Below are 14,449 nucleotides of genomic sequence, written 5' to 3' on the forward strand. Positions count from 1 at the left end.
TGGAGCATTATCTTTTTTTTTTTATAACTATTAGATTAAAACATTTTTTTTTTTTTTGTGGGATACCTGGGTGGCTTAGATGGTTAAGCATCTGCCTTCGGCCCAGGTCATGATCCCAGGGTCCTGGGATCAAGCCCCACATTGGGTTCCTTGTTCAGCAGGGAGCCTGCTTCTCCCTCTGCCTCTGCCTGCCACTTCCCCTGCTTGTGCTCTCTCTCTTTCTCACTGGCAAATAAAATTAAAAACAAAACAAAACAAACTCTTTTGTGTGTGTTATGTAAAGATTCCCTGTGCTACACCATTTCATGAGGTGCCTCTGGTACCGTGGAGAGAACTCTGACTTTCCTGGGGAGTAGGCAGGAGCACGGCACATTTCTAACTGTGTGGATAACAGAACATGCGCTACTCATGACAGCCACCCCAGTGAACACTTTCCTAATGTGTGTGATGTGTATCGATGGAACCATAATCATAAAAAGTGTCAGGTACCAGCTACTCTGCCTTAATAGTCAGTGGTCTCCTGTGAAAGGATCCTTTGTATATATCCCACCCCCCAAAATTTAATTTTCATCTTTATACCGAAATTATGGCATTGATTACTAGTGCTGAACACTGTAGTTGAACACAATAATTCAACTATGAATATTGGTTATTTTGTAAAATTTTTGTGTCATTTTATACTATGCTTGGAACAGAGTATAACTTGTCAATAGAGAGGGGAAAAATCCAAATGAGTCAAATCATTTGATGGTCAACAGGAACAGGTACCTTACACAGATGATGTAAGCCACAGGTGACTGAGACATTAAGAAAGGAGTGTTTTTTTTTTTTTTAATCCAAAAACAAAGAACTTGTACTTACTTGAGATGGTTGCCTTGTGGAATGTTTGAAAAAGTTCTCTAAGGTGGTATTTGGTGTAATCTTCTTTCGAACTTCCTCTTTAATGCCAAATGATTTTGCTAGAGGCGTAGCAATAAACCTACAAAATATGAAAGAAAGTCCAAAATCTGAGAATGAACCCACAAGGACACCAGAAAACTCAAGCCGTAACTTTTGATTCCAAATGAAGGATAAGCCATTGGGTCATGTTGCCCTTGGGCGACCTACAGCCAACCTCTGCCTTGCAAAGAAGTTCAAGGAAAGAAAATTTTGAGACCATTTAAACAAGCAATAACTTAAAAAAAAATAAAATACTTGCCCATTAAAAATCCACTTATGTAAATCCGAATATACTTATATATGAGATCCTGGAATTGGGATAAGCCATTTCACTTAGAGTTTCATTTTAAGGCTCCAAGAGATTAAAATGAATAATAATTTTGTTATTGAAAGTTTTACTTGGTGATATTGTCTTAGAGAATTACTACGTTCCTATTTGAAGTTCTAACTTATGAAAAAGTGGCCTGACTCTTGGGTAAAGATCGAGGAGTGGGATTGGTGGGTGGTATGACAAGTATACATTTAACTTGATAAGAAACTGGCAAACTGTTTTCGGGGGCGGGTGGCACCACTTTGCATTCCTGCCAGTAATGGGCCAGAGTCCCAGTTACTCCATACCCCTGCCAACACTTGGTATTACAAGTTCCTTTAATCCCAGCAATTTTACTGGGTGTGTCCTGGTTTTCACTGATTTTTTCCTCTAATCTTTATTATCTTCTAACTTCCGCTTGTTAGAAGTTTAGTTTGCTTTTTTTTTTTTTTTTCCTAGTTTCTGAAGGTAGAAGGTCATTGATTTGAGATCTTTCTTCTTTTCTAATATAGGTATTTGCAGGTATACATTTCCTTCTAAGCACCATGTTAACACATCTCCTAAGTTTTGACATTGTTTTTTCTTTGTCATTCATCTCAAAGTATTTTCTAATTTACTGTGATTCCTCCTTTGACCCACTGGCTATTTAGAAGTATGCTGTTCAATTGCCACATATTTGCTCGTTTCCCAATTTCTGTGTGTTACTGACTTTTAATTTCATTTCATTGTGACTGGAAAACACACTTGGTAAGATTTGCATTTCTTTAAGCTTATTGAGACTTGTCTCATGGCCTAACATATGGTCTATCCTGAAGAATGTTCCTTGTGCATATGAGAAGAATGTGTCTTCTCTTGTCATTGGGTGCCATGTTCTACAGATGATGTTAGGTCTACTTGGTTTATAGAGCTGATTGAGTCTTCTATTTCCTTATTAATCTACCCCCCTCCAAGTATCCATTATTACAAGTGAGATATTCAGATCTACAACTATTTGTTGAGTTGTGTATTTCTCCCTTCAATTCTGTCAGGTTTTGCTTCATGAATTTTGGAGCTTTGATGTTAGGAACATATATGTTTATAATTATTATGTCATCTTTATAGATTTATCCTTTTATGTTGTAAAATGTTCTCATTTCCAGTAACAGTTTAAAAGTCTATGAAAGCCTAAATTGCCTGATATTATTATACAGACACTCCTGCTCTTTTTTGGTTACTGTTTGCTTGGCATATCTTTTCCCATAATTTTACTGTCAACATATTTATGTCCTTGAACCTCAAGTGTGTTTCTTAGAGAAAGCATACAGTTGGATCATGTATTTTTAAAAAGATTTTATTTATTTATTTGAGAGAGAGAGAGGGGGGGGAAGAGCAGAGGGAGAAGGACAAGCAGTCTCTGTCCTAAGCATGGAGCCTGATGTAGGGCTCAATCTCACAGCCTGAGATCTTGACCTGAACCAAAATCAAAAGTCAGACACTTAACCAACTGAGCCACCCAAGCACCCCAGATCATGTATTGTATCCATCTCTCCTATCTGTGCCTTTCAGTTGCAGTATTTAATCTATTTACATTAATGCAAATTACATTTAATTACTGATAAAACAGGATTTTTATGTCTGCTATTTTGTTATTTGTTTTTTATATATCTTATGTCTTTGTTATTTCTCTATTCTTTGGTAAGTTTTCTTTTGTGTTAAATACTGTCTAGTGTAGCTTTTTAATTCTCTCTCTTCCTTAAAATATTTTTCTTCAATGTTTTAAAAAAGATTTATTCATTTTAGAGCGACAGAGTGAGCACAAGCAGGGGGAGGGGCAGTGGGAGAGGGAGAAAGTGAGAGAATCTCAAGCAGACTCCATGCTAAGCATGGAGCCTGACAAAGGGCTTGATCTCATGAGATCTTGACCTGAGCCAAAATCAAGAGTTGGATGTTCACCTGACTGAGGTACCCAGGTGCCCCAAAATATGCTTTTAAAAGAATTTTCGTAGTGGTTAACCTAGGGATTATAATTAACATCTTCATGCATAACATCCTAGTTCAGATTAATACCAAAATAATTTCAGCAATATAAAAAAAACTCCATTACCTCCCTGTTCTGTGCTATTAATGATACAAATCATATATTTATAACTTGTGTTTTCATTGACACAGATTCATAATGACTTTTTGATGTAGTTGTGGTTTAAATCAGACAGAAGAGAAATGTGTTACAAACAAAAACTGTGTGTATACCTTCTTTTTATTTCTAATATAGGTGACTTTACTGGTGGTGCTTTTTATTTCTTCATATGGATTCAAGTTACTGTCTCGTGTCCTCTAATTTCAGCCTGATTTAAAGTCTTTATCTAAGGATACCTGGGTGGCTCAGTCAATTAAGTGTACGATTCTTGATTTCAGCTTGGGTCATGATCTCAGGGTTGAGACTGAGCTCTGTATTGGGCTCAATGCTGTGCATGGAATCTGCTTGGGATTCTCTTTCTCCCTCTCCTTTTTCCGCTCCCCTGTTCACAAATACTCTCTCTCTCTCTCAAAAAAATAAAACAAAATAAAATAAATTAAAAAATAATGAAGTCCTTATCTAATAAGACCAACATCTTGGTTTTGTAAGGGACATTTTCCTTACAAAAAGGGGACTACTTTTTCCTTGAATGGACCACACTTCTTGTTTCTTTACATGCCTTATAATTTTTGTTGAAAATTGGACATGTTAAATAATATAATGTGGCAACTCTGAAAATTGGATTATCCCTCTCAGAATTTCTTGGTTTTGTGGTTTGTTACCATTGTCCATTTGTTTGTTTCATTCCTTGTTTGAAATGATCTATGAAGTCTGTATTCTTTGTCATGTTTGGGCACTGAAGTCTCTATTGGATTAACTTAAGTGTCACCTATTGACTAGACAGAGATTTCCTTAAATGCCAGGAACGAATAAGTCTCCCAGTCTTTGCCAAAGAGCTCTGCCTACATTTTGGGGCAAACCTTCAACACTCAGCTAGGCAGTTGCCAACTTTGCCTTAGCCTTCACTTCCTCTTTGCACAGAGCCTCAAGATCATCCAGAGGTGATTGCTAAGAGCCTTCTCGTATCTTTTCTGGGCATGTGGAGAGCCCTGGGAATACCCAAAGCTCTATAAATTCAAGTGTCCTTCTGATTTCCAAGAATATGTCAGAGATTACCAAAGTCTGCTATGGACATCTTATTTTGCAGTTTTTCTTTTTAAGTGTTCTGGCTAGTCTATTATTTGCCCCAATTGTTACTGACAACCTCAGGTAGTTCCAAAGTTAATCAATTGCCTCTAAGGTGTTTTAGACAGGCACCTTCAGGGAAAAGGCTTTTCTGACTCAGGTCAAATAAAGACGGCCTTATAAGTACTGGCTACTCTGGAACCACAAGAGAGGTCAGATAATGACATTTCTCTGGTAATGATGCTCTGTTCTGCTCCCTTCAATGGCTGCCAGGATACCGGTTTCCACTGAAATTGAGGACTACTGGGTTTTTAAGGCTATCACAGAGGTGGACAGGGCAGGACAGGAAGAGGGCAAGTTAAAATGTCACAAAGTTTGTTGTTCTTTCCAAGAGTCAGCTGTTTTTCTTAAGTAACAATCCTTGGATTGCTGCTAACCTTTGGTTAATTGTGAATTTTGAAAAGTTGATTTTGACCATTTTTGCTAGTTTTATGATTGCTTTTAAGGAAGAGAGGATTTTTGGAGATCCTTACTCTGACATTTTTGTTAATTTCTGGGGTATAGTGGTTTTAATTTGCATTTTGCTAATGACTAATGATGTTTGACACCTTTTCATGTGTTTACTTGCCATTTATGTATCTTTGGTGAATTATTCACTCAAGTCTTTTGCCCATTAAAAAAATTAAGTTATTTCTTTGTTTATCATTGAGTTAAAGTTTTCTTTATATATACTGAATTTAAGTCCCTCATCCGATACATGTTTTGCAAATATTTTTCTCCCAGTCTGTGGCTTGTCTTTTCATTTTATTTATACTTTTTAAAATAACCTAAGGCATTTTTGCATATTGCATAATTCACCATTTCCAAGTATACTATTCAGTGATTTTTTTTTAAAGTAAAATTACCAAGTCGTAGAATCATCACCACAAATCAGATTTAGAAGATTTTCATCATCCCAACATAATCCCTCATGCATATTTATTGTCAATTCTCTTCCCTCTCACCCCTTCCCCAGGCAATTGCTAATCTGTTTCTGTCTTTATAGCTTTGTCTTTTTAGGATGTTTAATATAATGGAATCATACAATAATATGTGGTTGCTTGCAGCTGGCTCTTACATTAGCTTAATGTTTTTGAGGTCCATTCATGTTTTTGGATATATTTGGAGTGAGCTCCTTTTTATTACTGAATGGTAATTCATTGTATGGGTATGCATACATTAACAACGTCTTTTGAAGAGCAAACGTTTTTAGCAATTTACCAAGGGAAATAAAAGCATGTGCCCGTACAAGCTCTTGTACTCAAATATTCATAGCAGCTTTATTCATAATAGCTAAAAACTGTAAACAATTCAAACTTCCAACAACTAAAGGTTAAATAAATGGTGGTATATCAGTATGTTGACAGACTACCCAGCAATGACAAGGTATCACTGATACACACAACAACATGAAAACAATCTCCAATGTGTTATGTTAAGTGAAAGAAGCTGAGCACAAAAGACTGAGATCTACATGATTCCATTTGTAGGAATCGAAAAGGCAAACTAGGCTGACAGAAAGCATATCAGTGATTGTGAAGAGCTAGTAGGTAGGGAGAAGATGAACCAGACAGCGTATGAGAGAGTTTCTCAGCTGATGGAAATCTTCTACATCATAATTGTGGTGATGGTTACTCCACTGCATAGTTGTGCCTAAATGCACCAAATTTTGGATGAACTTTATTGTATGTAAAGCATACCTCAATAAAGCTTCTGTTTAAAAAGATTTAGTTATTTATTTTAGAGAGAGTGAGCGAGTGGGGGTGGGGGGGTGGGCCAAGGAAGAGGGAGAGAGAAACCTAAGCAGAGTCCATGCTGAGTGCAGAGCCCAAGGCAGGGCTTGACCTCATGACTTTGAGATCATAAGATCTTAAGACCACGAGATTCTAAGAGTTGGAAGCTTAACCTACTGCACCACCCAGGTACCCCTAAAGCTGATTTAAAAAAATAATGATACGACTCTATTCTTTCTCCAGTTGTAACAAAGGCTCTATCTTCTGCCAGGTCAGTCTATTTTAGTACTTACTCAGAGGTTTCTGTGTTTAATTAAATGCCAGAAATTCCAGTTATGAATGATCATTTAGCCCTTCAATTCATTTTTTTATAACCATGGGAGTTGAATAAAATTTTTTCTAAAATAATTTGATAAAATAAAGCCAATCCAATTTCCAGATGGACTAAGTTTTCCTGGAAATGGCCCATATATTTCAGAGACATATAAAAACAAACTAAGTATGCACCAGATGTACATAGAGCAATGTGGATAGATCATAAAACATAGGGCTGCATTTAAAAAAAGAAGAAACAGAGTAAGGTCTTATTACCACACCATTATGTCAACTAACAATATGTATGCTTTATGTTTATACACATGTTTTACTGGATCACACAAATAAAAAGCCATCAACGACATTAGAACCCAGCAGACGGAATGTAACTAGGAAATGGGGATAAAAGGTAATTAATGAAAAAGTTAATTTGAATCACTCAAAAAGAGGTCTTACGCAGACCAGAGAGCATGCTATGATTTGAGGATTATGATTAATTAATTCCCCTTTGCATAAAATGTCCAAACCAAACAAAAATGAAGATGTCCTTTAAACTAACAAAATCTCAAAAAAACATATTTGACAAAGTTTTGGATAAATAATGGAATTGGTTCATTTATCCAACCTACTAGTTATGAAAATTTTTATTGGGGAAACACTCATTGTTCTTACCAATTGAATAACACAAATACAGAATGCTTTAATATGGTAGTGTTCTCAGTCATAGTCACTCATTTCTCTCTCAAATGTCAGAAACGAAAAACTTAGGAAGAATTTAAAAAGCAAAGAGGAATTGAGCCAAAAAAAGATTTATGCAGTAAGGGAATACAACCAACCTCAAAGCCAAAGAAAGTATAACATTCCCTTTTAGAGGATCATGTGGGAGATTCGTATATGGTTCAGTATACTCAATGGATAAATACACGTTGTCCATAGTATACTTTCTGAAATCAGGAAACATCTATATTAAAATCATTAATTTAAACAAAAAAGAGAGATGTGGTCTTATTTGTTAAGATGCCCAGGCTTCAAAGACAGAAATAACATTTTTGATGAAACACGGGAAATATACAAATATAGTTTTCTATTTCAGGATTATCCTTCCTTTTCAAATAAATCTGGAAAAATCAACCATTTTATTTAATGTAAGTATAAATAATTATGAACTGGTACTTAATTTAAAAATCTCTTTTGAAAAAGGCAAAAAGAAAGGAGTATAATAAATACTTGATAAACTGAACTGAAAGAGAAGAGAAATGAGAGGTCTTAACTCTAGAAGGACCTTGGAGATTAACTTGCCTGAACTTTCATTTTATGGATATGGAACATAAAAAAAATGTCCAAGAGGAAGAAAAAAGAATGTGAACTTCTGCTCCCATGTAAATGGTTCACAGTTAGGTTAATTACCAAGGAATGAGTCTCTTAGGTTTGCTACTATTGCAGAATTGAGCCTTCAGATGGTCCCATTCCGACACCCAGACAACCCCCTCTTCATCTAACACTTCATCAGTTACTTGTGAGCCAAAAGCCTATAGCAATCCCAGACCCCCACCTCCCTTTTTTTTTTCAATATTCTTTTATAGAATAAAAAGAAGGCAGTCCTAGGCAGATATTAAGCATGTGAAGTTTAAATACTTCTCCTAAACAGAAACAATAGCCCACTGCCATAATATCGATTCCCAGGTACTACAGATTCAAAGGCTCTTTGAACATTGTTTAAAATATTTTATTTATTTATTTGACAGAGATCACAAGTAGGCAGAGAGGCAGGCAGAGGGGGAGGGAAGTAGGCTCCCCGATGAGCAGAGAGCACTATGTGGGGCTTGATCCCAGGACCCTGAGATCATGACCTGAGCCAAAGGCAGAGGCTTAACCCACTGAGCCACCCAGGTGCCCCTGAACAGAGTTTAATCAGGGTATTTCACGTGAAAGAACAAAATATTTGAAGCAATGTAAGTCTCAGATAACATTTAAGTCTAATGTGCATATTTTGAGATTATGTCAATTTAGGATACTTAGTAACTCTAGTAAATTGCTACAGATGGGTCATCCCACCCTCCTTTCTTTGCAGAATGAGGACGTGTTATTCCATCGTGAGCTTATGTTGCTCGGTGAAAATGGCAGAAAAACTTAAGTGTACTCAGTGCACAACTAAATAAAAGGAAAAAGATCACCTTTTGATTGTACCACCTCCACCCCTGCCTTGAACCATTCTGGGACCATAATTTACTCTGAGATGTAAATGTGTTTATTACACAAACATATAAATCTGAGTGGCTTAGATCTCATTCAATCATACTTCAGACACACAGAATAATGCATAGAAGAGTCCAGATAACTAGTTGGAAAGTGTTATTCTAGGCTCCCCCCTACCCACCCTGGCCAACAACAATAACGTACATACACATATACCTACATATTTCTATATGCCACAAAAACTTATAAGGAAAAGTAATCCTAAATACAAAGCAAATGTCAGTCACTTTCAAATGATCTTCTTTGTTCTTCATCAATTCTCTCTCTGCTCTTGCTTTTCTAGGAAGGTTCATCACTCCCTGATCTTAAATGGCTGCTGGCTAGTATTAAAGGATAAAAATGAGTCAGCCAAATCACAACTACTGGTCACTTCATAGAATGAGAAGGTATAATATAAACAGAGTCTAGGACAAAAGAAGAAAGCTTTCTTGTGATAAACATAACATAGGATATGCTGAAACCCAGTGTCAAATTTACATGAATTTTTAAGGTAGTTCAGAAAATTACACATTTGCTAGACTTCTTTAAGCTATGTTTTCTATATTCCCAAGAGACATTAGTTAACTCTTGTCTGCCATCAGGAGTATTTCACTGTGAAAGTCCAAGAAGTACGGTTATAACAAGAGAATAAAAAACCACCACCCCTGAGCCTGATATCATGGCATGTTGGTTCAAAAACCAAATCTATCCCTTGAATACAACTGTGATCTTGGCCAGATCACTTACCTCTTATTTTCTTGACTGAGATCATATCACTTGTGATTTTATATACTTTTGAACTGTCTCTCCTCAAATGCAAGGTGTGAATAATATTTTATTTATGACATATGTGGTTTAATCTAATGCACTTGAAAAAGATATAAATGTATACTTCAAAAGGCATAATCTCCCTCCCCGGTTAAATTTTCCTTACTTCTATTGCATTCAAAGAGGTATGAGGCTAGTGGACCAATACGTGGTTTTCTGTAGTGTCACAGAATGGAAAAAGCTAAGGCTGAGTTATAGGGAGTTAAAGCTACATAAGAAGACTGGAAAAATGACATAGAGTATCCTCAATCCCTTGGGAAGAAGCAAGAATGGTCCTAGGAGTTACAAGAGGATTGGATTCCTTCCTGATTGTTGTTGGAGCGGCCTTGGCCAAGGCAGAACAAGTTGGTCCTCCACAGCTGTGCTGCTTTGGCAACCAAAAGAGTTTTCTAGTTCACTGTCCTGATCACAATGTAGAAAATGGAGCTGTCCACAAAGAAGCAGGCACTCTGCCGTGCAAATAAGTAGAGGACCCGGGAGCCAAATTCAAGGATCACCACACATCATGCAAGAGAAGCAAGTATTTCAGGATAGTAGAATGTGACTTGCTAATTTAGAAGAGCAGTGGCAAAATTCTACTTTATTTACGCATTCTTTGACAAATCCAAACATGGAACTAGAAAATAGAATTCATGGTCAAAAAAGAAGAGCATTTTCAAATGTTCCCAACTCGAATTTAAGTGGTATCCAGGGGCTTCTTCTTTCTCTCAATAACAATAGCACATTGTTGGCTCAAGAGAAGTTGCTATTTGCACAAAAACCTTTTGGAGAGTCCATGAAACAGAGTTGGTCAAACGAACTCTTGAGATAAGGACCCTGCAAATGGTTATAAACATATGATCTGCATTATGGTTAGTCTTGGACAAAATGATCTTTATCAAATTTTGTCTTAAGTTTTTCCAACTCTGACATTCAAATATTCTTTTTGCTCCAAAAAGTTAATGTGCTAATAACAGTTTTTTGAAATAGAGACAACTACAGAGATTATAGATGAACATTTATCTCCTGTTATCATAACACGAGTATAGTTTTAATAAAAAAGGCTGAAGTAATATCTCTTTCAATTAAGTTAAGAAAAAGAAAAGAAGTTTACTTTTTCTGAGAAAGCAAATTGGTATTTTTCTCTTTGATTTCCTATACTTTGGAATGAAAGGCTGCTATTAAAACTTTCAATAAACCTTTAAAATAAACTATGCTATAAAGCAAATATTAAGTTAGGTCTTTAATGAGACATTTTTTGCTATTTTATAGGCATTCTAAAATGATAATGTATCCCTGAGACACAGAATCTTCTAGCATTGCCTTTCTGGGAATGTATCATATATATTTTGTCAGACAGCATGCTATGTGGAAGATGAAGTGGGTTCCCACACCATCAATGACACTAACAAGCTCTGTGTTCTTTAACCTCCCTTATTCTCAGTTTTCCTCCATTGTGAAACTAACACACTTAAGAAGACTGTGTTCCTAATTTTTATGTGTTCAACTTCCAGATTATGTTAGGTGCACATACAATTTGTTGAACTCCCCCAGGAATCTGTAGCCCATTAGTGCCCTCCTTTGAACAACAGATTATTGAAAGTTCTTACCAAGATTCCAGGATTCCAGAGTTGGGGCAAGGAAGAGGCATGGGAAGGAAAGACACACAGGTCCCACTTACTTTTCAAAGAAATGTCTGATGATCAGCAAGCCAAAAGCATATGGGATTGTCATGTACAAATGAGAGGGTTTTACAAAGACGAGTCCATCGTGATCTTCAAGATCTGACCACTTGATTGTTGGAGGAAGCCAGAATCTTTCCAACCAAAACCATTCTTTAAACGTCTGAAACATTCTAGAGAGATGGAAAAAGAATCTGTTAGACTTGTGAAACAAATACTTAAAGTTCAAATAACATTGAGTGTTATTTCTTAAAATATCCAAGCCTGTGAGTTTTGAAAACAAGGCAAAAAGGGATCCTATTTGTCAGTGGGTTTTCAGACACTACATTGCATTAAAGAAGAATTACTCTGCTCATACTCTCAGAACAATATTGGCTATGGCATGGCCAACTAAAGTTTAACATACCACTTTCGGCACAATGTATGTTAATATTATGGGTACGTATCTTCCTCTTCTATCATTCTTTGGTATGAAAAATCATTTAACAATAATCTCTATAACTTCAACATGCTCAAGGTCAACCTCATGAAACTTCAAGTATGTATAAGTCTACAGCAGTATCCTAAGAACTTCTCTAGGAAATAAAGAACAAGTATATTTAATTTCATATTATAGTAAGTTCAGATTTGTCCATGTCAACAAATACCTACTGGGATTCTATTATTTATCAGTCACTGTGCTAGGCACTTGAAAACACAAAGATTAAGAAAATGGCATTCTTGGGGCACCTGGGTGGCTCAGTGGGTTAAAGCCTCTGCCTTCGGCTCAGGTCATGATCCCAGTGTCTTGGGATCGAGCCCCGCATCAGGCTCTCTGCTCAGCAGGGAGCCTACTTCCTCCTCTCTCTCTGCCTGCCTCTCTGCCTACTTGTGATCTCTGTCAAATAAATAAATTAAAAAAAAAGAAAATGGCATTCTTGCCTGAATACCTAGATGGTTTTGACATACCTTAGGTACAGTAAATAGATACAGGGTGCAGTGGGAGCAAAATGATGGACACTGAACCCGGCTGGGAAATGCCAGAGAAAGATCACTGGAACAGTAGATCCTTGATGTCCTGAAGAGTTAGTGAGATAAACCAGGGAAAGGCAGGAACACAGGGAGGAGGGAATAGAAGTGCTAAGGAGGGAAAGTGCTATAATCAAGTAACCAGAAACACAGAAGAAAACAGGATTAGATGTTCTAGTCTCATTGTTGAAGCATGAACGATTTTTAGTCTTGACATTTTGACCTTGAGGATGTTTTGATTTCATCTTTTAATAGTCAATCGGAGAAAGGAATCACAATGTCCTCAGATACACAATAGGGAGGTTGAAGTATGGGTGTGGCAGGAGTGGGGTAAGGACCAAGAGAGCAGGAAGGCTCCATCAGGGGTGAGGGTCAGAGGGTGGGGTCCTGACATTGCAGATTTCCACCTCCAGATGATGAAGAATACCAGAGCTTGGACCCTGGTCCCCTTCAGAAAAATCTATACCACAGGGGCGCCTGGGTGGCTCAGTGGGTTAAGCCTCTGCCTTCAGCTCAGGTCATGATCCCAGGATCCTGGGATCAAGCCCCGCATCAGGCTCTCTGCTCAGTGGGGAGCCTGCTTCCTCCTCTCTCTCTGCCTGCCTCTCTGCCTACTTGTGATCTCTTGTCTGTCAAATGAATAAATTAAAAAAAAAAAAAAGAAAGAAAGAAAAAGAAAAAAAAAAAGAAAAATCTATACCACAAGCAACAGCTGATAAGATAACTCCTTGTTTGGGTTTGCCCCCATCCCCTGTTAAAAATGCGCTCAGGGGGCACCTGGGTGGCTCAGTGGGTTAAAGCCTCTGCCTTCGGCTCGGGTCATGATCTCGGGGTCCTGGGATCGAGCCCCGCATCGGGCTCTCTGCTCAGCGGGAAGCCTGCTTCCTCCTCTCTCTCTGCCTGCCTCTCTGCCTACTTGTGATCTCTGTCTGTCAAATAAATAAATAATAAAAAAAAAATGCGCTCAGCCGTAAGTAGCACTACCTCAGTCACACCCACACCTGCAAGGTTTGTGTGCAGAAAGAGAAGGGCTGCCTTCTCTTTCACGTGTTGATCATTTCACTATAATTTCTACTCTGGGGGAGGGTGAGTCCCATTAAGACAGTTGCAAAATTGTGCAAATATGGTGGAATGAAGATAATCAAGAAAGACTTGTTGAATACTTCCTATCAGGCTTTGGGGCCACAGAAAGGAAAGGGGGTGATCCTGGACTCAGGGAACTTACGAGTGAGCCAGGACTTATGTGGATCTGGGCTCAAGAGGAGGCAGGGAGAGCAAGTGAAAGAGTTGTCAGGAAGGGAGAATCACACACTTTGGTAAGGGAACTACGGTTCAAGTTCAGTTGCCTGGGCCATCTGACGTTACAGACCGAAAGAAGAGATGAAGAGAGGAAATCTGTTTTGAGTGCACAGCCAGATCCAGGCCTAAGCCTATTCAAACTTCCTACAGATTTCAGAAACCAACTCTGGCCATGGGAGGCTCCCTGTAATGGGCAAATCTTGGCCTTGACCCTCACTACATCAGAACGAGCTACACCTGCGAGGGCAAAGATATTTTTCTCCTAAAAGTTCACCTCAGCATGTCCATTACTTGATTCGATCCAAATTTAATAGTCTAGGGCTCAGGGAAAAAACAGCAAGGGTGATGAGTTAGTTTTTCTCTTGCTATTGGTATAATAATTGTAACACAAAAATAGTTTGCTCAATCCTAAAATGTGACTCCAGGCAGCACAGATTCTTTTGTCCAGAATGAAATATAACTAAAAAAATAGCTTACAATGGCTACATAGGGGTTGCCACTCTAAATAATGTCCTTGTGTATCATACATAAGCAATGAGTCAAGATCTTGAAAGCCATAGTAATGCTAATATCCCACAGCCTAAAACATTTAAAGTGAAATAAAAAGAATACAGAAGTTGAGGTGGGCCCCTGGAAAATGTAGTTCAGACTGAGAAAAAAAAAAAAATCTCATTATTTATTCTTTCTTTAGGTGCTGCCACCAACCATCAATTATTGCTGTTAAGCGAAAACAGTTAAGACTCCCTTCTTCACAACATAGACAAAAGTTAACTCTAAACAAAGCACAAACCTAAATATAAGGGCTAAAACTATAATACTCTTAAAAGAATAGATAAGAGTAAATACTCATGACCTTGGGTTTAGGCAAAGCCTCTTTACATATGACACCAAAAGCACAAAT

General features: G+C 37.6%; 1 protein-coding gene across 1 annotated transcript in view; it reads right to left on the bottom strand.

The window, feature by feature from the left end:
* CERS3 (ceramide synthase 3) overlaps window positions 1–14,449 on the bottom strand; it is a 104,662-nt gene that overhangs the window by 66,700 nt on the left and 23,513 nt on the right. Inside the window, exons 3-4 of the mRNA XM_080809367.1 lie at window positions 11,241–11,414; window positions 862–979 (exon numbers count right to left, since the gene is read on the bottom strand). Of these exons, the coding sequence (XP_080665493.1) occupies window positions 862–979; window positions 11,241–11,413 (291 nt within the window). The 5' untranslated portion in view covers window position 11,414. The remainder of the gene's footprint in view (window positions 1–861; window positions 980–11,240; window positions 11,415–14,449) is intronic.

The sequence above is a fragment of the Martes martes genome (genome assembly GCF_963455335.1).
Source record: "Martes martes genome assembly, chromosome: 7".
Classification (NCBI taxonomy): Eukaryota; Metazoa; Chordata; class Mammalia; order Carnivora; family Mustelidae; genus Martes; species Martes martes.